Below are 27,301 nucleotides of genomic sequence, written 5' to 3'. Positions count from 1 at the left end.
CTTCCATTTGCTGAGAATGCAATTTGTCTTCAAGCTTATGATTAGTATTGTGGAAAGGAAAATTGAACACTTGGAAGTTATTGGTCACCCTTAAGGAATCAGGTCTTCTTCATGGCTGTCACAAACAGTATTACACGACCTAGGATGTTACTATGTACATTTCTGTAGCTGTAAGCTGTTGATGAATAGGGAGGATGTAGCTGCATGGCAATGGCAATTTGTAAGGCAGATCCTTGGCATCAGTATCAATTAAGTGGTGTGGCTTGATGAGATGTGGGTCAGTTATGGTCACTTTATGAAACAGGGCTCGCCGGTTGACATAAGTAAGGGAACATTGGCAATTCCTTCTGACAGTGGGGACAAACTTACTCTTTGTCATTCAGGAACCTCAGAAGATTTTCTCTTGAATGGTTATGTGCTTCTAAAGTCGAGCAGACAGGAGATGATCCTGACGAAATAACCTAATTATGTTAATAATGTTGTTCATAGAATCACTAATGCATAATCTGGGAATACTGTGAACAATTGTTCTAGATAATGCTCCTTATCATTCAGCTGTAGTTTACAATACATCTACCATGACAAAGAGAAAGAATGGAATGACTAATTGGCTTCAATTTCATAATGTTGATTTAAGTGGCAGATAACCCTACAAAGGTGGTGCTTATGGAATGAATACCCCTACAAAAAACACAGTTCCCCATATACGAGCTGGTAAAGACATATGAGTATACAATCAGTAGGCTACCACTTTGTTGCTACCATTTCAACCCAACAGAGATAATATGGGCCCAAATTAAGAGGTACATAACCAGGAGTAATAATAAATTTCTGTCTTCTGCAGTCAGAAAGCTCACAGAAGAAGCAGTTTTAGAATGTCATATCTGAAGACTGGAAGAACACCAACATACATACTTACACCTTCAGTGAAGGGGAAGACTTTCATTTAATAACATCAGTACAGTACAGTGTTACTTACATCATCTGTGAGGGACAGGAGTGAATTGAGTGGAATTCTTAGCTTATCACAAAAGAAATTAAATATATATAGCATATTCAGAGTGAAATGCACAATTTACAGCAGTAAGTAGTTACATAACAAAATAATTTTGGAGTAAGTTTTGCCCCCCCCCCCCCCCCCCCATGAACCGCGGACCTTGGCGTTGGTGGGGAGGCTTGCGTGCGTCAACGATACAGATAGCCATACCATAGGTGCAACCACAACGGAGGGGTATCTGTTGAGAGGCCAGACAAATGTGTGGTTCCTGAAGAGGGGCAGCAGCCTTTTCAGTAGTTTCAGGGGCAACAATCTGGATGATTGACTGATCTGGCCTTGTAACACTAACCAAAATAGCCTTGCTGTTCTGGTACTGTGAACGGCTGAAAGCAAGGGGAAACTACAGCCGTAATTTTTCCCGAGGGCATGCAGCTTTACTGTATGATTAAATGATGATGGCGTCCTCTTGGGTAAAATATTCCGGAGGTAAAATGGTCCCCCATTCGGGTCTACGGGCGGGGACTACTCAGGAGGACGTTCATATCAGGAGAAAGAAAACTGGCATTCTACGGATCAGAGCATGGAATGTCAGATCCCTTAATCGGGCACGTAGGTTAGAAAAAAGGGAAATGGATAGGTTAAAGTTAGATATAGTGGGAATTAGTGAAGTTTGGTGGCAGGATGAACAAGACTTTTGGTCAGGTGAATACAGGGTTTTAAATACAAAATCAAATAGGGGTAATGCAGGAGTAGGTTTAATAATGAATAAAAACATACGAGTATGGGTAAGCTACTACAAACAGCGTAGTGAACACATTGTTGTGGCCAAGTAGTACAAGTTTATATGCCAACTAGCTCTGCAGATGACAAAGAAATTGATGAAATGTATGAGGAGATAAAAGAAATTATTCAAATAGTGAAGGGAGATGAAAATTTAATAGTCATGGGTGACTGGAATTCGAGTGTAGAAAAAGGGAGAGAAGGAAACATAGTAGTTGAATATGGATTGGGGCTAAGAAATGAAAGAGGAAGCCGGCTGGCATAATTTTGCACAGAGCATAACTTAATCATAGCTAACACTTGGTTTAAGAATCATGAAAGAAGGTTGTATACATGGAAGAACCCTGGAGATACTAAAAGGTATCAGATAGACTATATAATGGTAAGACAGAGATTTAGGAACCAGGTTTTAAATTGTAAGACATTTCCAGGGGCAGATGTGGACTCTGACCACAATCTATTGGTTATGAACTGTAGATTAAAACAGAAGAAACTGCAAAAAGGTGGAAATTTAAGGAGATGGGACCTGGATAAACTGAAAGAACCAGAGGTTGTACAGAGTTTCAGGGAGAGCATAAGGGAACAACTGACAGGAATGGGGGAAAGAAATACAGTAGAAGAAGAATGGGTGACTTTGAGGGATGAAATAGTGAAGGCAGCAGAGGATCAAATTGGTAAAAAGATGAGAGCTCATAGACCGCCTTGGGTTACAGAAGAAATATTGCATTTAATTGATGAAAGGAGAAAATATAAAAATGCATTAAATGCAGCAGGCAAAAAGGAATACAAACGTCTGAAAAATGAGATCGACACGAAGTGCAAAATGGCTAAGCAGGGATGGCTAGAGTACAAATGTAAGGATGTAGAAGCTTATCTCACTAGGGGTAAGATAGATACTGGGTATAGGAAAATTATAGAGACGTTTGGAGAAAGGAGAACCACTTGCGTGAATATCAAGAGCTTTGATGGAAACCCAGTTCTAAGCAAAGAAGGGAACGTAGAAAGTAGGAAGGAGTGTATAGAGGGTCTAGACAAGGGCGATGTACTTGAGGACAATATTATGGAAATGGAAGAGGATGTAGATGAAGATGAAATGGGAGATATGATACTGCTTGGAGAGTTTGACAGAGCACTGAGAGACCTGATTCAAAACGAGGCCCCCGGATTAGACAGCATTCCATTAGAACTACTGACATCCTTGGGAGATCCAGTCCTGACAAAACTCTACTATCTGGTGAGCAAGATGTATGAGACAGGCGAAATAACCTCAGACTTCAAGAAGAATATAATAATTCCAATTCCAAAGAAAGCAGGTCTTGACAGATGTGAAAATTACCGAACTATCAGTTTAATAAGCCACGGCTGCAACATACTAGCGTTAATTCTTTACACACGAATGGAAAACCTAATAGAAGCCAACCACAGGAAAGATCAGTTTGGATTCCGTAGAAATGTTGGAACACGTGAGACAATACTGACCCTACGACTTAATTTAGAAGAAAGATTAAGGAAAGGCAAACCTACGTTTCTAGCATTTGTAGCCTTAGAGAAAGCTTTTGACAATGTTGATTGGAGTACTCGCTTTCAGATTCTGAAGGTGGCAGGGGTAAAATACAGAGAGCGAAAGCTATTTACAATTTGTACAGAAACCATATGGCAGTTACAGTGTCGAGAGGCATGAAAGGGAAGCAGCTGTTGGGAAGGAAGTGAGGCAGGTGTGTACCATCTCCCCAATGTTATTCAATCTGTATATTGAGCAAGCAGTAAAGGAAACAAAAGAAAAGTTTGGAGTAGGTATTAAAATCCATGGAGAAGAAATAAAAACTTTGAGGTTCGCCGATGACATTGTAATTCTGTCAGAGACAGCAAAGGACTTGGCAGAGTAGTTGAAAGGAATGGACAGTGTCTTGAAAGGAGGATATGAGATGAACATCAACAAAAGCAACACAAGAATAATGTAATGTAGTCGAATTAAGTTGGTTGATGCTGCGGGAGTTAGATGAGGAAATGAGACACTTAAAGTATTAAAGGAGTTTTGCTATTTGTGGAGCAAAGTAACTGATGATGGTCGAAGTAGAGAGGATATAAAATGTAGACTGGCAATGGCAAGGAAAGCGTTTCTGAAGAATAGAAATTTGTTAACATCGAGTGTAGATCTAAGTGTCAGAAAGTCGTTTCTGAAAGTATTTGTATGGAGTGTAGCCATGTATGGAAGTGAAACATGGACGATAAATAGTTTGGGCAGGAAGAGAATGGAAGCTTTCGAAATGTGGTGCTACAGAAGAATGCTGAAGATTAGATGGGTAGATCACATAACTAATGAGGAAGTATTGAATAGAATTGGGGAGAAGAGGAGCTTGTTTCACAACTTGACTAGAAGAAGGGATCGGTGGGTAGGACATGTTCTGAGACATCGAGGGATCAACAATTTAGTACTGGAGGGCAGTGTGGAGGGTAAAAATCGTAGAGGGAGACCAAGAGATGAATACACTAAGCAGATTCAGAAGGATGTAGGCTGCAGTAGTTACTGGGAGATGAAGGAGCTTGCACAGGATAGAGTAGCATGGAGAGCTGCATCAAACCAGTCTCAGGACTGAAGACCACAAAAACAACAGTGAGTTTTGATGTTTTAATAAGAAGGCCTTATCAGCAACCAACTCCAAATGAAGTTCATGTCAGTTGTATGGTCTGTATCCCACAAAATAAATATTACCATTTTCAGTGTAATTGCTGCAATACTGAACTAATGTTTTTTGTATCACTTTTTTTTCTTTCTCCAAATACTTGTTTGCCTATTTAAAGTATGTTTTCTCACCATGATAGACATGCATACATATTATATTTTATTATGTTAGACATAAGTAGGTGGATCAGAAAAATTAATAACATATTATAAATGTAGCGTTCCGTATCTCATAATGAAACCATACGGCTGACCACTTAGTACTTGATGCACAAGGGACCATTGTGCATCATATGTAACTGAAACTGTCTCATGTTAGAAAACTCTGACAGAGTTATGATTTGGAGTTGATGAAAATTTGACATATTTCTAAGATTTCATTCATTTCATCTGTTCACTTAACATCAATAACAAAAACGTTCCCCACACGTAGAAAAATCGATAACATCAGATAATCCATTGTTGTGAACTGTCCATATTATAACTTAATAATTTGCTGTCTCAAATAAAGTGAAAACATACCGCAGCCCTTCGCGAACATGTCGAGGTGGGATCCTTATTTATAAAGAGGGTAGTTTGAGAGATTGAGCAAGCTGAATGAAGTGGAAGATTATTTGACAGTTCAGTGTGGGATGTGGCAACTCCGCTTTGCACCTCCACAATCTTCTGCTCAACTGTCAGTTCTAAAGTGATTTTGAACGACCATAGTACTTGGTATACATCTGTATAAGTTACCACTTCAGAAACATTAAGAGAGATAATTAAGAGCATTTGTAATTCTTCCTACAAGAGAGTAAATGAGCCATTGCATTTTCACACTTCTTGTAAATGGTCAATAACAGAGTATTGTATTCCCAGTTTAGACTTATACCAATAAGGCATAAATTTTAATGTGAAAACTTTTGAAATGAGGGGTTTTGCAACAGTCAGTGAAGAGGTGAGTGCTGAGAATCACTAAGAGAGGCTAAAAAACAAAGAAATGAATCTGAAAATAGGTTAGAGTTGATGATCTAGTTAGGACTGTAATGAAAATTGGATGGTAGGGAGTACGACATGGACAGAAGAAGGTAGACATGAAGGTAGGCAGGCCACAAAAGTTACTTGCTGCATTTCAAAAGAAAAGAAAATGAAAAACTTGAAGGCGGTAGATGACATTGAAAAATACACAGGAAGAAAGTAAAAGTGTAAACCTGAGGACTCTAATGCATGGAAAAGTCTAGGTGTGGCTTTGATTCAGCAGTAGAAGTCAAATGGCTGCTGGTGCTGCCGATGGTGGTAGTGAATGTTTATGACCTTCAAATTACTGTGTAGCTGCATCTGTACATAAAATGAGAAATTATTAAGCTGTGGGTCTCTGATGTCACATGGAAACCACATAATTTCAGTTTTCCTGAACTTCTAGAGCTTCTGTCTCTTCACTCACAATTTTCTGCATCGTTTGAACTATGTGTGTGTCCAGCATTTTATTATTTACTATTCTGACTCGTGCTTCTAAAGTAGCTCATTCACTTGATGAATACTTATTGTTTGTACTGTTTTCTGCATTCTCAGGATAATTATATATATTAAAGGACATGTTATCGATATGTCTACCACAGAAACAGGGACTGTAATGATGTATCAAGCAACAAAATACGCTAGACTCTTAATGTTCTGGCCATTCCACCCAGATATGAGTGCTGGATTAGTAGAAGTGCCACATTATTGTGAGTGTCTGTAATTTAGTTTAAACACAAAGGAAGTGTACTTTATTAAGTCCTGAGATACATTAACTTTCATAGAAGACTTACTTTTTGACTGTGTACATATACAGTAGTATCACTTACTATGAAACATGTCCCAAATTTTTAGTCGTCACAATAATGATAAACGATGCCAGCGCACTGCTGCCTTACAAGCATTACACCAGTACTGCATGTATCTGGTTGTTGCATAATGTTCTTCAGGAAGATGTCTGTAGCTTTGGCACCAGCAGCATGAGAAATCTTCATGCTCTCTCCTGATACACCCTTGTCTTCTTATTTCATCAAACCTGTTCTACACACTTTTATTTCCTCACCTTGTTACATTTGGTGTATCTCACAGTTTTCCTCATTCAGCCACTTAGCAAAATATTCATAAATGTCTCATCCTCCTGGAGCTTATAGAATGTTTAACATTGTACTTGACAAACAACATTGCTGCGTACATTACTTCTCCTTGACCAACTAGAGACCAGTGGTGGGCCATGTTACTGAGAGGCCTGAGTACTGATAGCCACATTAGTGAAAGTTTAGTTTAAGAGTAAAAACGAACACTTCAAATATTCTGCGGTCTGAAAAGCTGACAGCTTACAAATATGTGTATGTTGTCTTTCACTGGTTTCACAGTTATACATATGTGAGTATTTGTATAGCATTAGAATCAGATGTACAGAGTAAGAAAGTGTCATTCAAAGTTGAACATGTGTTAAGCTGTTCAAGACTACAGTCAACAAAGTCAGTACCATTTGTTTAAAATTAAAAATTATTCTAATATTTTGGCCATAATTGAGAATGGCTGACACAATTGGGAATGGCTGAATTGTGTGGATTGTAACTTGAATGACCCTATACAGTATGTATAATGCTCGTGGCATGGGATAATGTGTAAATCTCCAATTTAAATTATACTTCATGCTTGCAGGCAATTCAGTAGCCTTAAGGTTGAAACTTCCTGTGGGTGATTAAAATTGTGTGTTGGACTAAAACTCAAAACTGGAATCTTGCACGTTGTGGCTGGCACCAACACCATGTCAGGAAGTTTCAAAACTGTTCATGCAGTATTTTAGTGTGAAAGATTCATTCCAGGAACCATATGATTGTCTGATAGCGTCCACATTTATTTTTGTGATATGAATGTTGGAATTGTTCAGTAAGTTAATGATGTGTGTTTCTTAAACTAATTGGTCTGTATTGCTAGCCCTCAACTCAAATTCAACCCCATGCATATGTGAATGCATTTGCATCTGTCATTCAGCAAGAAAATATTTGTCTTTGTGGATGCACTGAGTCGTTTACTGCTTCTGACTAATTTTTTTGTATGTTTCTGTAATGAAATAATTTCTATAAATATTTTGCATGTTTCCCACAGCCTGTTATTATACATTGTAAGTTACTTTTCTGTGTATTACCAGTAGGGAGTAATCCAGAAGTAGCAGCTGTCAGAATAGTAGTAGTGTGTCTTAATTTTTTTACTTACTTACCTTTTTGAATTCATTACCTAATAGTGTTATAAAATGTTTCAGGGGATAGCCTCAAAAAGACTTGCACCACACAGTCCAAGGTAAGGTTTTCATTATTCATTGAACTATTCTCTTAGAAGTACAGTTAACAGAGTGTATTAGTGCCCCACTACTGGAATGTGGGGAGGCCAGCCTGACCCAGGTCAAATGTACTTTCCAAATTAAAAAAGAAGGCTAGTAAACAGGCCAGTTTTGATGTGGAGTTTAGGCACTTTTGAACATCCCACTGGGTGAATACCAGGCTGGTATCCATATCCAACTCAAAATGCATGCCACACTACTATTTAGAAAATGATCTTACACACACTCACAGGATTTGGGGGAGGAGGGTGAATAGGAGACTGAGGACTTCAGATGTTTAGTCTCCTAAAGCCCACAATCAACAATAACAGAAGTACTGATTCTCATTAGCTCATGGGGAAAATGTTAGTTGTATATTGAGGACTTTTTCTTTTATTGTTGTATTAATAGGCAGTCATATCACAGTATAAGGGAATATGATCAATATTGCATATGTATTTGGATTTAATGCTGTATGTGTGCTAGGTGAGAATGCCATAGTTTTGTGCTTATAACTTTATACACAAGTTAGCAGTAAAATAAAAGTGACTAAGTGATGAAATCTGAAAGCTGTGTCCTTAACTGCGTGCTATGAAAGGCCGATTTATGTAGATGGTTTGCTGATGAAATGAAGTGTGTGAAGTTTTCATTGCTCCATTTATCTGCTTCCAAGTGCTGAGCAGTATTCTTATAGCAGGTAGTGACTAAATCTTTTATTGTAACTAGTTTCTTAATCAACAAATCAGCATAATGAAAATAAACTGTAATAACTTTCATGGAAATTCCAGAGTAATTTTTAATTCCCTTCTGGCGTTCAAAGAAATTGAATTGGTAGTAGATGCCTATTTATTTGAAGTTGAATCCACTGTCAACAGATATCGACATCCTTCATATACAACACAAACAATGCGAAATGGAATGTTTTAGTGCAAAGTACCACACCCAAATGATATCCAACATGAAAATATGTAGGGTGGTGCATGAAAAATTGACCCTGAATACTAGAATTTTCATTGTTGCCCACCAATCATCATATATTGTTTCGAAGCTGCTGCAGTTCCATTTTATGTTAAATACAAAAGTTGTGTCATGGTTAAGACTATAAAGAAATATCTCAGTGAGATACATCTTCTTCAAGAAAGAATTGCAATAGTGGAGGGGTATTTTTGCAAAGAAGTTTCTTGACCTTTCCATACAGACAGAGAGCAGTCTAACAGGATTTGGTGACAAAATGGTGTACTACGGAGTCAGTTGTGAACAAGAAAAAGACGCAGGCCCCACCTGTTTGTGCACCTACTGTGATCATGGTGATCAGAGTACAGTTGATCCAGAATCCAAAGAAATCAACACACAAATTGTCACAAGTGAATGTTTGTGCTGGTCTTGTCAACATGTTTTACACCAGATAGTGATGAAACCCTACAATATGTCACACTTCTTGTGAGCCAATCTCATGAATTCATGAGAGATTCAAGAAGAAAAGACTGTCAGTAAAAGATGTGGCTGCTGCTTTCACCTGACATAACCATGTATGATGTTTAACGGGGGATGTGGCGCGGGGGGGGGGGGGGGGGTGGGTGGAGGGATTAAAGGGAGAAGTGTACGCACATAACCCAATAATGTTAGAAGACTTGAAAGACAATACTTCTGATGAAATTTTGAGAATTGTTGCGATGGAGCTGTTAAAGTATATATTTACATGTTAGCTTGCACAAAAAAGTGCATTGAATCATGAGGTCATTTTTAGCACCTAATGTGATGTAGTGTAAAAGGCAAAATCAATTCAGTAAATATAGGCTTTTATATTATCTTATTTATTATCTAATTACTACATGTTCATCTAATTTTTGTTGTATCTCTCATGGTGGACAACAGTTCATGTGTCGTTAGCAAGCAGTCTGTACTCGGGTTCAGTTTTTCAATCGCCATCCTACATAAGGCAATACAATATTGTTTTAAGCAAATTTGTTATGACACATAAGTATCTAATTTTCCTGTATTTGTTGTTAAAGCTTCGTATCTATTATTTCATAATGTGACACATAACATGATACTTGTTACAAACTACATCCACATTTATGTTTGTATTCTGTAATAGCATATGTTTCTTGTACACCACTGGAAATGAAAAGGTAAAGGTGATGCTTTTCATTTATGATAACTTCACAAAACTGAGTACTTCCTGAATCTTCAATACAAAATCTCACAAGAATTTATTTTCATAAGAGTTTTTCTGTTGAATGAAACTACTTCTTGCCTATTTTTTAGTCCTTTTATTGTGTTCCGATTGAGTATCATCACTTCAGATGATTTACATCATTTACATTCTGTACCATATTTAAATACCATTTGCTGTATACTTGCAACCATGCACAAGTTCTCTTTGTCTACCTGCTCAAAGAGCAGAGTCAAAACATGATATCAAGACACACATAGGAACTCCATCCAAAACCTTATATTACCATCAAAGTTACAATGTGAGATTCATGAGTCATAATGAGATACACCTGTAACATTGACCTTATTGACAGTATAATTTCCAGTATTTGCAGATTCACTATAATTCAGACTGGTTGAAGTTGATTGTAGTTCAGGTCACCTGGTGTCTGATGGTATGTTAGTTCTTACTCACACTCTTGATATTCTGAGTTTCTGCACAGATCTTCTCTGTAGGTAATAATTTGTTAATATCTTCCAGAATTTCGTTGTGGATAAAAGTTTATGGTGCAGGGTTCTTGTGTTGTGGATAAGTTGTGCCCTTTTTTTTGTAAATATGGGTTTTTGTTCCCCTTCCAGTCTCAGCAAATTGTTATCTGTCGAAGGAATATGTCATAAATTATGCCAAAGAGGTAATGAATTTAGTGGACAATGATATAAGGATGTGGAAGTGTGATGTATGGAAGTTTGTCTCAGTCTAAGGAGCATGCACCGATAGCCAAAGTGGTGAAGGAGACCACTTAAGATCAGCGGGAAATCCAGGTTTGAGTCCCTGTCTGGCACTGTTGAGTTTTAGATTTATCGCAGATGTCAAGGAATGTGCAGTCAGTGAATTAAATTTTGAACTATTTCATACAGGTTTGGATCATTAACAATGTCTATTCTTTCAGATGTGTGTGAGAAATTCTACATTCAGTTGTAAGTCTTCCCCCTGACTTTAACTGACAAGGCAGTATTGAAAATTTTCTCATCAGAATCAAGCCCTCAAATGAACGAACGTCATTCACTACATTGCCATAAGCTCCTTAAATTTTAAGCTGTTTACAGAAATTGTTCAGATACTTCTCCCACCAAACAAATTATAGTTGTTTACAGAATTCAGATAATTTTTACCAAACCAAATGTTTCCATACAACTGATTTAGAATAACTTTTTACTCTCCATCTTGAAAACTTATTTGACACCAACAGCCTAAATGCCACATTTTCAATTTACCCAGACAAGAATTCATCTTACAGAACAAGAAAATAGTTTCTCATCAGTATCATTTGCTTCACTCAGATGAACTAATACATAAATATTCTGTGAATTAACTACATTCTCGTTTTTACTAATTACATCAAATCACTTCAAAGTTTTCAACATAATTGATGGCATTAGTTATTCACAAACCAAATTCCACTTCACATTCCTTTCTTTTTACTATATTTGTGGTTGTAGCAGGAACATGCTCAGTGTGAACTTAATTTTTTATCTTTAATGTCAGTGTTAACTTAATTTTTTTATTCTAGACTGCAAAGTTCTATTTTAAAATTTTCACTCGTCCCACTATCATTCACTGTTTTCAAGTTCCATGAACCAGTTTCAAAACTTGTGTCTGATTTAGTAAGTTCTTGCTGAAAATTGTTCAGCTGGGCTTGTTAACTTTTTCATTGTTTTTGACAATGTTGTTTTCCAACATCGAGAGTGTTTATTAGCTGTCATAGTTGATTCATTTATGGCTTTACTTGGTCAGAATTAGTTCAAACATCTTAAAGATTACTTTGATTGTCTTTTTGATAATTTTCAGCTGATGGAATGAAAGTAAAAATAAATGGAAGAATTGCACTAAGAAAAGTTTTTTAACTTTTAACTTCATGTGTCCCAGTTCATTGTTGCTGGTATTACTGTTAAGTTTCCAGTCTTTTGTAATTACATATGTTGTTCAATAACAAATTTCATTGAACTATTTTGCTGCTATTCCTGCAACATTTTCATTCATTCTACCCTGGCTGACTCCTACAAGATGCAATCATACTTTTCTATTATCAACTCTGTTTTTACGATTTATCCATGTTATTTAAAACAACTAACCTCACAAGTATTCTTTTTTGTTTGCAATATGATATGTCATAACTGAACAATAAGAGGAAATGAATAGTAATGTCCATAAATTTTAAACTCACATCATTTAAATGTTTATGTTGTACTTAATTCTCATTCATCATCCATTCCATGTTGATATCATTGTTGGCACGATTTTAACCAAAAATCTATTGTATTTATGCGTGCAAACTTGTTTGCCAGTTTTACAGCTGTTTATATATGTAATTACATGTAACTCTGCAATCTTTGTCTTAAACTTCTCACATTTTATTAACATTTTCAATATAGTTGTTCTCACAGTGCAATCAAGCATCATGTCGTCACCCTTACAACTTTCACAGGTGTATGCTTGACACAATAATACCTTCTAGTGCCAAGAACTTGACTTTATAGGTATTACATTATATAGTTACTCCAGTGGTTACAACATCAACATTGTAACAAAGGATTTTAACTTACAACTAATTTTAATTTACCATTTATAATTGTTTCAGTAATCAATATTAATGCCACCATTACTAATAATAATAATTAGTGTTGTTGTTGTTACTGTTGCAACCACTTACACAGTCACTAAACATGTGTGGCAATTTTGAATTAACAGTATTTAGGTGTATTTTTCCACCTTTTGGTATCAGTATGTACATAAATCTCATGTTAATAATATCAAAGTTAAAAATATGGTTGGAAATTTGTTATTACTTGACAGATTTCCTTTCCATTCTGTTATTGTATGTGTCGCCATGCCTCCTGTCACATGATTGGTTACCTAAAGAATTTAGAACATCATCTACTTCACTTTTCAACCTATATTTGTTCATTAAAGTTACCATTTTGCTTTGTTTAGTGCCAATTGCCACTTTTTTACCATACAGAAATTCTCTCTAGATCATTATGTAATTGGAATTGATCGTCTAATGATTTTACTAGACAGTAAATTACAATGACATCGGCAAACAATCTAAGGGGGCTGCTCAGATTATCACTTACATAAATCAGGAACAGCAGAGGGCCTATGACACTACCTTGCGGAACGCTAGATATCACTTCTGTTCTACTCAATGATTTACCATCTGTCACTTCGAACTGTGGCCTCTGTGAGAGGAAATCACGAATCCAGTCACTCAACTGAGAAGATTTGCACATAACTTGATTAATTGTTGCCTGTGAGGAACGGTGTCAAAAGCCTTCTGGAGATCTAGGAATATGGAATCGATCATAGATCCCTTGTCAACAGCACTCATTACTTCATGTGTTGCACAAGAATGATATTTTCTGAATCCGTGTTGGTTATGTATCAATAAATCATTTTCTTCAAGACGATTCATAATGTAAAGTACAGTATATTCTCCAGAATCCTACTGCAAATTGAGCTCAGTGATATGGGTCTGTAACTCAATGGGTTACTCCTATTCCCTATTTTGAATATTGGTGTGACCTGTGCTACTTTCCAATCTTTAAGAACAGCCCTTTCGTCTAGTGAGTGTTTGTATATGATTGCTAAGAAAGGCACTATTGTGTCTGCATAGTCTGAAAGGGACCTGACTGGTATACCATCTGGACCGGAAGGCTTGCCTTTAAGTGATTTGAGTTGTTTCGCAACACCTAAGATACTTTCTTTTGTGTCACTCATGCTACCAGCTGTTCTGGTTTCAAATTCCAGAATATTTACTTTGTCTTCTTTTGTGAAGAAATTGCGAAAAAATGTATTTAGTAACTCTGTTTTAGTGGCGGCATCATTGGTAACATTTCCATCGCTATTGCGCAGTGATGGTATTGACTGCTTTTTTTGCCGCTGGTGTACTTTACGTACAACCAGAATCTCGTTAGGTTTTCTACCATATTTTTGAGACAATGTTTAATTGTGGAAACCATTAAAAGCATCTCGCATTGACATCCGCACTAAATTTCGAGCCTCCGTGAAACTTTGCCAGTCTTGGGGTTTTGCATTCTTCTGAATTTGGCATGCTTTTTTCTTTGCTTCTGTTTCAGTGTTCTGACATGTTTTGTGTACCATAGTGAATCAGTCCCATCTCTTACTAACTTATGCTGTATGATTCAATCTATTGCTGTCGATACTGTATCTTTGAATTCGAGCCATATCTGGTCTAAACTTACATAATTAGCTTGGAAGGAATGGAGACACTCTCTTAGGAAGGCATCAAGCGAATTTTTATCTGCTGTTTTAAATAGATATATTTTCCATATATTTTTAGTGGTTTTGGTTGATATGGTTTCGAGCTTCCTACAGTGACCTCATGTTCACTGATTCCTGTATGTCTCCTTCCCCTCTCTCGGTGTTCTGATTTATATCGACCTGGCTATCCACCTGGTTTCCTATATTGGTTGCAATTTTGTTCCTTTTGCCTGTTCTTTCATCCTTTTTGGTGTTTCGATCATCACTTGAGGTTTGACCTCAACTTCAAAATTTCCTGTTTTTAGTGTGAGCCATTTGGGGAAGAACTCCCTCCGTAGCATCTACTGTATTGATTCCTCACCCCCTTTCCTTCTCCTCTGCCTTTTCTGCTGTAGCCACCTTCCATCCTACTATGTCACCAGCACATGTAGCCCGTCTGTGTGGTGGATCTGTTATGTACCCATATGGCTGAGTCCCCTGACAACACAGGGATCACACTACTCATACCTGAGCTGTTTCCTCCCCATGTATGCCAAGGAATGGTTGCTTATCTTCTTGGAGCATTGGAACTCATGGCTACGGCTGCCATGTCAGACAGCCCTTGCTGTGGCTGGGTAGTGCCTATGGGGAGAGCCACTGGTTGGAGTGGGTGATATCAGGGTGGATGTTTCACGCATGAACCATATCAAGCTGCAAAAATCTTTCTGTTCTGAAATGGCTGTCTCTTTGAGTATTGAAGGATCATTGAATGCTGTTTCGTATGACCTGGCTACCTTCCCCGGCTACACCATGGGAGGAGGGCTAGGCTCACCTGTGTGTGTCGACAGTGCTGACTGCCACTCCCCTCGTTTGATTGCCCAGCTTAAAAGAGAGTAAAGAAGATCAAAGAATACAAGTCCCTAGATCGCCTGTCGTATGCTGAAGTCACCAAAACTATGAGAGACTCCATCCATTGACACTTTCTTCAACTTTTGCCTCTGTAACTTCATTTCCTCCTTCCACCTATTCTTCACACCCACTCCATTCTCCTCTTCCCTCCCCCTCCTGCAGTTCTCATGACCTCCCATCTGGGATCTGCTCCCCCTCCCTGGCCAAAAAAGTGCCCCTCTCCTTTGGCACCTGTTGATGATCAAACTCCCTCCTGCGATTCCTCTCCCCGGTGTCTCTCGGGCTAGAAGACTCCTACCAGCACTCAGCCACGAGACTCACCATCTGTGCATCCCAAGGTCACCCACTCTCCTTCAGTCCCAGATCTCGCAGATGCCTGTGTCCCTCTGTGCCCTGCATTCCTCCACCTCTGAAAGAGAAGAAGAAATATAAATCCCAAGCCCTCCCCCCCCCCCCCCCCCGATGCGCCTGGCAGTGCCCTCTCCCCCCTTGCAACCTGAGTCTGATATCTTATTTATGGATGTCACCATATCCTTGTCAGTGTCGACTACTGACGGAGTGACATAACCCTCTCTTGGCTTCTTTGTGTCTAACCTGGACTCTCGCCACTTGATCATCCAGTGGAATTCAAACGGATACTATTGTCACCAACTGGAAAAGCAACATCTTGTCACTTCCTATTCTGTGTTCTGTCTTGTACTTCAAGAAATGCATTTTCGTGATGTCAATTCTCCAACATTTTTGGTTATCAGGCATTCTGTCAGAACCGTGCTGGCTCCAGTGTAGCTTCTAGTAGGGTCTGCACTTTGGTTCACTCCAATATCATACCCCCTAAATTGCAACATGGAAGCAGTAGTGGTTAGAGTGCAAACAACTCCAGCAATCACCATTTGCAATGTGTATCTCCGTCCAGGTAGGCCAATTCCTTAAGTTGAACTGTCTACCTTAACCCAGCAACTCCCACCCCAGGTACTCCTCCTTGGGAACTTAAATGCCCACCACCCACTGTGTGGGAGTGTCACTTCAACAGGTAGGAGCTTCTTAATTGAACGACTTATTACCTACCTTGATTTGTCTCTCCTCAGTAATAGTTCCCCTACCCACTTCAGTATTTTCTGTTATCGGTCTCACCATCTCCTCCCCTGCCCTCGTTGCTTTCCTACATTGGTCATCCCATAATGACCTTTGTGACAGTGACCATTTTCCAGTGATTCTATTGTTCCCCTGCTGCCATCAGGCATACAAGCCTTCATGTTGGGCATTCTGCAGTGCCAGTTGGACTTTATATACATCTGCTGTGCACTTTGACACCTCCCTCTCGAATTCCATTGATGTAGTCATGCAAGGTGTGTCTGCCACTATTCTTCAAGCTGCTGGCACTGGTGTTCCCCCATCCACAGGTTCCCCTCGTCATCTACCAGTACCATGGTGAACCAAGAATGTCACAGTCACTGTCCAGGACCACCAATGGTTGCTGCAGAGATTAAAGTGACACCCTTCATAGACCAACTTCTTCACTTTTAGGAGTCTCCAATCTAAGGCTCCTTACCTTGGGAGCGCTATATTTCCTCCTTGGGGATGTATGCCTCTTCATTGCAGGTTTTGTCCAAGATCCCTAGCCTTCTGAGCCACCAGCAGTGGTCACCTGTCCAGAGGCTTAACCTTCAAGGTGCTCATGCACTGACACATTGGTCCTTGCAGAACACCTCGCGACACACTTCGTGACGGCATCAGTGTCCTCTTCCTGTCGTCCTACCTTTCTCCAGCAGAAATGCAGAGTTGAGTAGGACCCCCCCCCCCCCACACTGTTTCATCCCACGCCACACTGAGCCCTGTAATGAACCCTCCATGGTATGGGAATTCTTACAGGCTCTTACCTCTTCACGAGACACAGCCTCTGGCTCGGATTCCATCCACAACCAGATGATCCAATACTTTGACATTCCCCAGAGGCAACATCTCCTCATGGTCTTCACTCACATTTGGCTCATGGGTGCTTTTCTGTCACAATGGCAAGATGGTATAGTTATCCCTGTCCATACGACCAGGAAGAACTCAACACCTCTCGACAGATACTGCCAAATTAGCCTGACGAATGTACTTTGTAAACTGCTCGAGAGGATGGCCAGCTTCAGATTATGTTGGGTACTCGAATCTCAGGGCCTTTTGTCCCCGATTCAGTGTAGCTTCCAGACAGGACAATATCCAACCGACCATTTTCTCGATTGGAAACAGCCATCTGACAGGATTTACCCACCTCTGGCACCTTGTTGCAGTCTTCTTTGACCTACATAAGGCATATGATGTGGCTTGGTGCCATCACATTTAGTTGCCGTCCATGACTGGGGCTTCTTTGGTTCTCTTCCAGTTTTTATCCATCAGTTTTTATCTCACCAGCCATTCTAGGTTGGAATTTGGCACTTCACTCAGCACCCCTTAGATTCAGGAGAACTGTCTCGTACAGGGTTCTGTGCTCAGCATCATGCTCTTCCTCATTGCCATCAATGGTGTTGTGACCTCTGTGAGGCCTCTAGTTACTCTGGTGTTGTACGTCAATGATTTTTGCATCTGGTGCAGCTCCCACTTGCTAGTATCTGCTGAGTGCTGGCTCCAAGGCACCATCCTATGGGCCTCTGCCTGGGCCATCTCTCAATGTTTCCAGTTTTCTCCTTCCAAAACGTGGGTTATGTATTTTTGTCGTCAAGCTACAGTACACCCCTATCCAGAACTTTATTTAGGCGACCACCACCTCAGTGTTGTAGCACAGCCCCACATTCACCACCCAAAGAATACATGTATGTGGAAGCTTAATTCTCTGTCTCCTTGCCCTGACAGTTTGAGATGCAGTCTGTTGCATTCTTCTCCATCTTTACTATGCTCGGGTCTTGTCCAGACTAGATTATGGTTGTCAGGTTTATGCCTCAGCAGATCCTTCCACTTGGAAACTGCTTGAGCCAGTCCTTCATTGTGGCGTGCATCTGGTTATTGGTGCCTTTCACGCTAGTTGCATTGATAGTCTCCTCACAGAAGTGGAGATTCCCCCTCTACACATAGAACACAGCCAACTCCTTGTTTCTTATGCAATCGCCATTCACCAATTCCTTGACCATCCCGTGTACCCTGTGCTCTTTGCCAATGAGGGATTCTCCCTCCTAACAGCCACTCACAGATGGGATTGCCAGTTGGGAAGTGTCTCACTTCCCTCCGTTGAGATCTCCATCTCAACTCGTTGGACTGCACCCTGCATCTTTCCTTGCATAACATCCACCCTCCTTGGGTGGTGCCTAGACCATGGATTAGGACCACTCCAGGGTCCTAAGATCTCTGTTGATCCTATGGTTTTCCATTGTCTTGTATATGCCATCCTTGCAGTGTTCCAGGGTGCCACCATCTTTTACATCGATGGTTCTAAGACAGTTGATAAGGTGGAATAAACTTTCACATCTTCTACTGGCTTTGAACACCATTTATTGTTGGGGTCATGTAGTGTGTTCACAGCAGAACTTCTAGCCATTCACAAGGCCCTCCTTTTTGTTTTAATATTTTTCAGATTCAATGAGCAACTTGCAGGCTATCGACTAATGCAGCTCTCATCACTCTTTGGTCTCTACTATATAACCTTCTCTCTGCCTTTGGGCATGCCACCTGTTCAGTTGTCTTTCTGTGGGTCCCACATCATGTAGGCATCCCAGGGTATGAACTGGCTCATCATTTGGCTTATTCCCCATTTCCTTTCATGATTCCAGCTGCGGATGTGCGGATCTACGTCAAATCTCTCTTTTCCCAAAAGTGAAATGCCATCTGGAGCGCCACTGCTCATAGTAATAAACTCTGCGCAATCAAGGAGTATACTACAGTTTTGGTGCTCTTCCTCACTCCTCTCGGAAGGAGTCCACTGTATTATTCCATTGACACATTGGTCATACCTGGCTCACCCCCCTTTTTTCTCCTGCATAACATCACACTCCTACAACGTTGTTGTTGGGCCAGACTGATGGTATCCCACATATTGGTGGAATCCCCCTCCTTTCAGCCCTTTGTGCTAAGTATACTCTTTCTGATTCCTTAAACTGGTTGAACTGGTCCTTGTCTCCCTCCATGAAAGTGGTCTTTATTTCCAGATGTAAGGTTCTACTTTAGTCTTGGAGCAGGGTCAGGTTGTTGTGGTTGGGATTTCCTTTCCAGTCTTCCTTGTCTGTGGCCCCATAACCTCCCCCTTATTTCCAGTTTTTAGATTTGGTCTCACCTTTCATGCCTTTTTCTGTGTGTGTGTTTAATGTTCATTATTTTATAGTTTGACTCCTCTGACTGGATCCCTCCACTTTTAGCAGACCCTGACTAACTTCAGATTCGCAGAACTCATGACCTCGCCATTTGGTCCCATAACCCATCTCAGGTAATCAGTCAATTGATCAATCACTGTTCACCTTCAACTTGGTGCTGTGAGACTGCCCGTCAATGGGGTTTAGCACCCCTCAACTCTTTCACTCTATCCAATGCAGTGACTAGTCAACCAGCCAGCCCAGCCTGGCCGATTCCAGTCACACTGTGTAGAGGTTTATTGAACTAGAATTGGATTTTCATCCCACAGTGGAGTGTGCACTAATATGAAACTTTCTGGCAGGTTAAAACTGTGTGTATGACTGAGACTCGAACATGGAACCATGCCTTTTGTGGATAAGCTCTCCACCAACTGAGTTACCTTAGTGTAACTCATCACCTGTTCTCACAGCTTCAATTGTGTCAGTACCTTATCTCCTACCTTTCAGCCTTTTCTTCCAAGAGTGCTGCTCTCGCAAGTTCAGCAGGAGACCTTCCATGAAGTTTGAGAAGTAGAAGATGAGGTACTGGAAGAATCAAAGCTGTGTGGATGGGTCATGATTCAAGCTTGGGTAGCTCAGTCAGTAGAGCAATTGCCAGCAAAAGGCAAAGGTCCTGTGTTTGAGGCTTGGTTTAGCACACAATTTTAATCTGCCAGGAAGTTTCAGGTTTGTTGTTGGGATAGAATGGTTTGCATGCCTGTCACTGTAGCCTGACCATCCTACCCTGGTTTGTTGTTGTGTCATGATTTTGTACATATACGACAATGTGGCCAACAAGGACCTGTGATGAGTATTTGGTGTGGTTTACATTTACATCTGTTTAAATGTATCCCTTCTTTGTTAACACAATGATATCACAAAGACATGCTTTTTAGGGGAGTTTGTGGACTATTTGAATCCATTTATCTTCAACCAAGTATTCTAGGGGTTGATGGATTTGTGTATGGTACATTGTGTATGAGTAAGATTGATTGTAGATTGTTAGTGTTAGCACAAAATAGTGTAATTTGGACACTAACAAGCAGTCATTGGGTGTTGTTATGCAACTGTTGGTTTGGTTAACATAGAGCTAAAGCCTGCAAGGGGAACATTGCAATGCAAGTAGCTGAAGGGTTAGTGGAGACTGGGAGTAGGTGCCTTGGTCATGGGGCAAGGTGACTCTTTGTGTCATTCCTCTGCTCTCTGTCTAACTTTTCTGCGGGTGCTGTGGGTTATAGTCAACATAAACTTTCAGTCATAAGTATATAAAGAAGATTTTATTGCCATACTTTGGACCTGCTCAAGTAGAGATCTAGGTCAGGGAGTGTGGTGGAAGTTGAACGTAAGAAAGGAAAAGCTCAGATCATTGGTTTTGTTTTAGTGGTGTACTATCTGTGTGAACTCTTGGCTGCATGTCACTAAGGTGTTCATGTGTGACCCCTGTGCTACCTTGTGGCTCACTCAAAGATTTGAAATTATGGATTCAGTTCTCATTGTACAGAGAATCCAGAATTTTGGTAGGTTGCAGAGGGGACATATCTGAAAAATTCTCAGTTTGGTTCATGCTCTCTAAAACCAACTTTCCACTCAGCAGTATAGGCAAGTAGACCCTGTTCAGCCCTATAAGGGAAAGAAGCATGCTGGGCTGAAGGCTGCTTGGAAGGTTATAGTGTCTACATCAAAGCTATTTGCCACAAATAGCCCTGGCTCCAATGCTACTGCATCGAACATAGCCTCAGCAGTACTGCCTACCACCCCTGAGTGCACTCAGCTGATAATCAACTCCAACACTGGAAAAGACAATCCTGACAGTGCCTGTGATTCAGCAAGTGCACTGTAAAATAAAATTATCAGTTTTAATGAAGAAAAATGGTATTTCTAATTAGCTCCCGTGTATTTGTAGTTTGCTGCAGCACAGGCAGGGAGTGTGTCATGCTGTTGTGGTGTGTTCCAGTAACCAGGTGGTACCGCAAAGCAGTTGCATCAAGCACTTGCTGCAGGAACTCCTGGATGTCACCCAACAATACTACAATACTGGATTATATGCAGAGGAATGCCGTGATGAAAGCAGAAGTCTATTTGTGTCTGTTGGCTGCTGACATACACCACTCACCTTGAGACTTTGGCAGCTTATTAATATCTTATTAGATGTGTTTCCAAATATAAAACTGCCAGCTTCAAAAGTCAAAATTAAAGTAATGAATTGTGTACAGACTGGAGCCGTTTTCACTAAACTACTACAGGAGATTGTTGTGCCTGTGATGTCATAATGATTAAGTTCGATCCATTTGTACATTTTTGGAATAGTGTGTTGGACCAGGTTTTCAGCAGGTTTCTAACTTCAGTCTTTGTGAGTAAATGTGCTGCAAAATATTTGGTTGGAGGATTTGAGGCAGGTGCATCCCAGTGTAAGATAAATATGAAAAGGCAAGTTGTTCAAGTGTTCATGGATGACACTAATGTTAACAAAGTATTCGTAAAAGAGCTGAAAAGCAAGCTCAATGTTGAGGGTAGTCCAGAGGGGTAACTACGACTCTTAGGAATTCCAATAGCAACCTTAGGTTTTGGTTTGACCTACTTTTGTTCCTTCATATACCCTTCCTACCTCCATCACACATGTTTAGGCATCTGTTAAATATTTGCTGATCCCAGACTGACACCATTTTATTTTCCACCCACCAAACATCACGAAACTAATGGGGGGGAAACAGTAGTGCTGGTCATATTGTTGTAACTAACAGTGTTGGAGGGGAAAATTTTTAAATAGATTACATGAAGCACTCAGAAACTAAACAAGACTCCAGTCAACTCTAGTGCAATATGTCGTAAAAGTACCATGCACTGTATCTAAGCAACATGTCCCAAACCCCATAAGCACGGGATCCTCTGGATTACCTTCAACTTTGAGCTTGTTTTTCAGCGCTCCTAGGAATGCCTTGTTTACATTAGGGTCATCCCTGGACACTTGAACAACTTGAATATTCAGATTCACCTGAAAATGGTATGTACATGCTTCAAATCCTTCAACTAAATCTTTTGCAGCACGTTTTCTCACAAGCACAGTCAAAAAGAGAGAGTAAATAAAATTATGATAATATTAATGACAAATAAAGATGTGTTGTAGCGAATGTCTGTACCAAAGTACAAGACTGAACAATAAGCACATAAATGGGTTACCAACAAATAAGAAGGAAAAATATCAACCCATTTTCTTGTAGTTAACCCTATTAAATCAATGGTATAAGTAAAAAGTACATAACATAGGATCACACCATAAGTAATAGTCATCTCAGGTGAGCAACCCTAGTGTACAACATGAGATTTCAGATAGCTATTCATATTGCAGTAGTGTCAGTTGTTACCTAGATTGATATACCAGGGTGTATGCGACCCAGGACAACCACAAGATCTGGGAAAAACCCAGGAATTTTGTAGAATTCTGGAAATTTTTGTTATTTTAGTCTCCAGTTAATTTTTTGTAATTTTTTCTGTTCAGAACCGATACTCTGACAATGGATATTACTGTACGCCGCTACTGCAGAATAATATTGCAGTAATAAAACATGAACAAGAGAAAATAAAACTGAAGTTGCAAAGGAAATGCGCCATATACAACAACAAAACACAGTGCTCATACAAGCGTCTGCCAACAGCAAAATGTTTCAAAGGCTTTAGGAAGACTATGCAATGCTTCATAACATCAAATTGCCTCCAGTCAGCATGACGTCACAACTGTTTTCATTAGATTCGTTTTAGCAGTTATGAGTGGGCTCGTGCATACACAGTTCAGTCATGTATGAGTAGTACCTTCTCCCACTTCTGACTACATAAATGTGGCTGTTGGCTTTGTAAGCAATCATAGTAAGCAGGTACATGCTACTGGGAAAAATTTTTGTGGCATGCCCAATCTGCCAGATTCACACATGCGCAGAAGGCCCGGATGTTGTAGCTTGGGGGGGGCAGACCGTGGTATCTGACCCAGACAGTGATTTCGGGGAGGTGGGGGTGGCAAATTCATATTCTTGAGGGGGGAAAAAAACCTTGTTTCACCGAGCTCCTAGCATCCAGCACACGTGGGCCTATCGATTATTCATATGATTTTGAAACGCATACCTGATGATTTCTAACTGAATCCTAAGTTTATTTTTGAATTTGTGCATTGTGTATGTGATGTGTCTGTCAGGGGAATCTTCATCACATCTAGAAATAGACTTTCCTGCAGACAAAAGGGGACAGGGCTATACGAGCTGAGAGGAGTAAATCTGAATGGGTGAATGCCAATCGCTATCTGATTATGTGGTTGATTGGGTTTGCGAATGATCATCATTATCATTACTAGCAAAGTCCACAGATTCAAACTACCAGAGTGAAAATAAACGACTAACAGGAATAACAGGTAAGAAAGATTGTGTATTATCTTCTCGTTGTATCCCAGAAAATTAAATTTTCACAGAAAATTTTTGACCAGCTCACTACCCTAGTAAGTCTCCGGTCAGCAGCCGCTTAAGTTCTGTTCTGTAAGTAGCATGGAAAACGTGTTGTATGAACATGTAACAACGCCTAATCAGAAAATAATCACAGGGTTGGTGATCGTGGCAGGGTTAGTGAAGTTGACTGGCGAATAAATTTTGACAATGGCAGGCATAGTTACATAATTAGTGATGAAAAGATTGTCTGTTAGAATGAGGAAGGAGAAGAAACAGGGATATCACATAATTTGTGGAAGAATATGGCGATTCGAAATTTATATAAAAATTTCATGACTACTTTCTGATATCGTGCTTCAGAAACTGTAGCATATGGATGAAATGTGGAACTATTTCCTAGCATAAAGCTTTTTGCATGTAGGCCCAATAGGCATTGATATTGGTACTTTGTTGAATTATATTCTATCGTGTTATAAAAATGACAGCCGGCCGGAGTGGCCTTGTGGTTCTAGGCACTACAGTCTGGAACCGGCCGACCGCTACGGTAGCAGGTTCAAATCCTGCCTCGGGCATGGATGTGTGTCATGTCCTTAGGTTAGTTAGGTTTAATTAGTTCTAAGTTCTAGGCGACTGATTACCTCAGATGTTAAGTCGCATAGTGCTCAGAGCCATTTGAGCCATATAAAAATGACCATTTCGTTTATTTGGAGTGTGTGAAAATTGCTGCAATATTAGAAAAGCTTATTATGTTTTATCTAACAGACAGTGGAAAATAGACGTAATCATATTGAGGAACCACACTAATCTTGTGTACTATTTGTATTAACAGCTTTTTCAGTATTAGACAGGGACATTTCGATTTTTTCATGTAGCAAAACTTTTGATGAACTTCGATGAGGTAACAGATCCTTTGGCAGGAAGGAAAGAAAGCCATGTAAAGCTGTAGCAAGATTAGAGAGAAAAAACGCTAGGAGCTATGGATTGAAGTAATGTGTACTGTCTTGCTTGTCTCTTGTCTTTACTGCTTTTATATATCCTATATTTAATTTTATGTCACACAAAACAGCAAGTTATTAGCTAAGAGGCAATAAAGAGTGCAAATTTTCTGAAGAGTTCTCGGTCTCCCGGTTTTAAATAATCCCATCTGGTATTAATTGCAAGATGTTTTTTTTTTAAAAAAAGAAAAAAAAGAGAGGCAGGATGTCAAACAGGCCGACTGGGAGCAGGAGAGGCACCACAGGACATTTTAATTTTCACTGTCTTGAACATAATTTGATGGCATCCATTACAAAATATAAACGTTTCAATTCTACAGAGCGAAATACAGAGATGTGTGATTGAAGAATGCTGTGTGAAGAGGCATGGCACTGCATTTTGGCACACCTAAGACCAAATAACATGTCTTACAATTCCTCGAACACATATGTGTATGTATGAGACTGTTCAGTAAGATGTGCACCACAAGATCAACATATTTTTGAAAATTTGAGTTTTTAAATTTTTGACATCTTCCTAAACGCTCAAGGGAAGGGTTGGGGAGAGGGTGCCACTATCTACTATATCGTAGATCCAGGTCTGATGCACAGAGCAGTCTGAGTTATAATGAGGAAGTGGGTAGTCTCCACGTGATCCTTGTATACATTTAGTGATTTTGCTGTTTCCTCGTCATTTACTGCTCTCATGTCAAATAAAAACAAAACAGATTTCTGTGGCAGGAAGCTATCAAGGAAATTAAACAGATTAACATAGTTACGGAAGACTAAAATATGTTATTAGTTTCAGATTTGATTTCCACGTTTCTCACAGGCAAGCATAAATCACCTTGCAGAACAGTGAAGTTACTTTTGTCGGTTTGCTAAAGAAATCCGGCTTTTATTAATCTTTTCCACTGAGGCAGTCAATGTATTTGAAACAAAGTGTTTAATTCTATACTGTTGGCTAGAGTGCACTCTGTAATCTTCTATCGCGTATGGCATTACGCCATAATAATGAACCAAACATGAGATTTACAGTACTGGTACTCCAAGAAAATTTACATCCCGAAAACCACACTGGAAAGCTTAATATCAGGTTGAGGCCTACTTCATTGGGAATCTGAACATACGAATGTGCCCTTTAAGTATGCATTTTAAATGTGCACATTTTGTACGGTTCACGAAATTCCAATGCTCTTGAACTATCCTCTGATGTCTTGTTTCTTTTAATGTTTTAATCTTTTACTGTTTTACAAGTACGAACATAGAGGCTTCCTACGTCATCATATCTGTGTAAGCATTATGGCGCATGTCATCTGGCACTCTGTGGCAACTGCTGAAACGAAACTGCTTCACGGGAAAATATTGCGAGTGGTGGTTTGAAAAGCATTGCTTTCAAATCAAATTTCCTTTTGCGGAAGTTGAACTATGTGCGAGAAAGTAAAATGAATTTCTTAAATCACAGAGCATTTGACTCTTATTTAAAAATCAACTCTTTGATGACGAGCCATTTAGAAGAATTTCAAGCCCAGAAGATCAGACACTTGTGCCATTATTAAAAATTTTACGGGCACATGTGTGATGTATCTTAAAGTGTAACTCGCGCAAAACATATTAACATTATATGCGAAAGCTTAGCTTCTCTTGCAGCTTATTAACCTTAGAGAGCAATATTAAATGTGAAATCTTTGTTTACCATGTAGCAACACTATGTATCTTAGTTTAAACCATTAACTTGAGTTCACGCTACTGAACAGTTATGTTAGTATTGGCTGACCATATCACGTCTCGTATACTTTGAATATCAGCTGGCGAGATCGCGTGAAATGAGCTGTGACTGGCTTACAAAAGCGCATCACAATCGCGATTTCAATGATTCTGAAGGTAACATGCGATGTTTGGTTGAATTTGAATTCATACTTTCGTAATACGAAAATATGCAGCATACATGTTGCTGCAAATCAAAGATCTTTACAAAACGTGTTTTTCTTTCCTTGAGTTTCGTTTTCTAAGGTGCCGAGAAATTCTATACTCGTGTATAAAACCATAACTATTCAAAGGATTGATAAGTTCCAAGGGAAAATAAACTGCCACGTAACACGGAAAAAGTGTTTTTTCACCTGGGAGAAAATGTATTTTTAACCGGGAAATGTGGGAAAATTCCGGTGGTTTTTTTCCTTTTCTGTGTATACACCCTGTGGGCTATTAATGTTACAGTGTGCAATACTACAGTGTAGATAATTATGATCTCTTTCTCCATTCTACACCTAGACAGCACACTCACTGATAATTCATGCACTGTGCATGTAGATGTACTTTGCATATATTATCAATGAGTGTGCTGTTGTGTAGAATGGGGAAGGTGCACGATCTATAAGAGTTTGACTGAAGGCTGATTGTGATGACCTGGAGGTTTGGCATTAGCATTATGGAAACAGCATGACATTTTGAGTGTTCAAGGAATGCTGTGGTGGATGTCTTAAGCACATG

General features: G+C 39.6%; 2 protein-coding genes across 52 annotated transcripts in view; both read left to right on the top strand.

Annotated features, from left to right (window-relative positions):
* The window catches only part of LOC126212861 (zinc finger protein 83-like), a 1,762,073-nt gene that overhangs the window by 899,609 nt on the left and 835,163 nt on the right, over positions 1–27,301 (top strand). The window lies entirely within an intron of this gene.
* Positions 1–27,301, top strand: part of LOC126212871 (zinc finger protein 664-like) — a 576,054-nt gene that overhangs the window by 522,373 nt on the left and 26,380 nt on the right. The window contains exon 3 of one of the 2 annotated variants that reach the window (XM_049940365.1): positions 7,726–7,763. The exons of the other annotated variant lie outside the window; for it this stretch is intronic. Within the exon in view, the coding sequence (XP_049796322.1) occupies positions 7,726–7,763 (38 nt within the window). The remainder of the gene's footprint in view (positions 1–7,725; positions 7,764–27,301) is intronic. 2 annotated transcript variants of the gene reach the window in all.

The sequence above is a fragment of the Schistocerca nitens genome, chromosome 11 (assembly GCF_023898315.1).
Source record: "Schistocerca nitens isolate TAMUIC-IGC-003100 chromosome 11, iqSchNite1.1, whole genome shotgun sequence".
In the NCBI taxonomy this organism is placed as follows: Eukaryota; Metazoa; Arthropoda; class Insecta; order Orthoptera; family Acrididae; genus Schistocerca; species Schistocerca nitens.
This window is presented reverse-complemented; position numbering and strand designations above follow the sequence as displayed.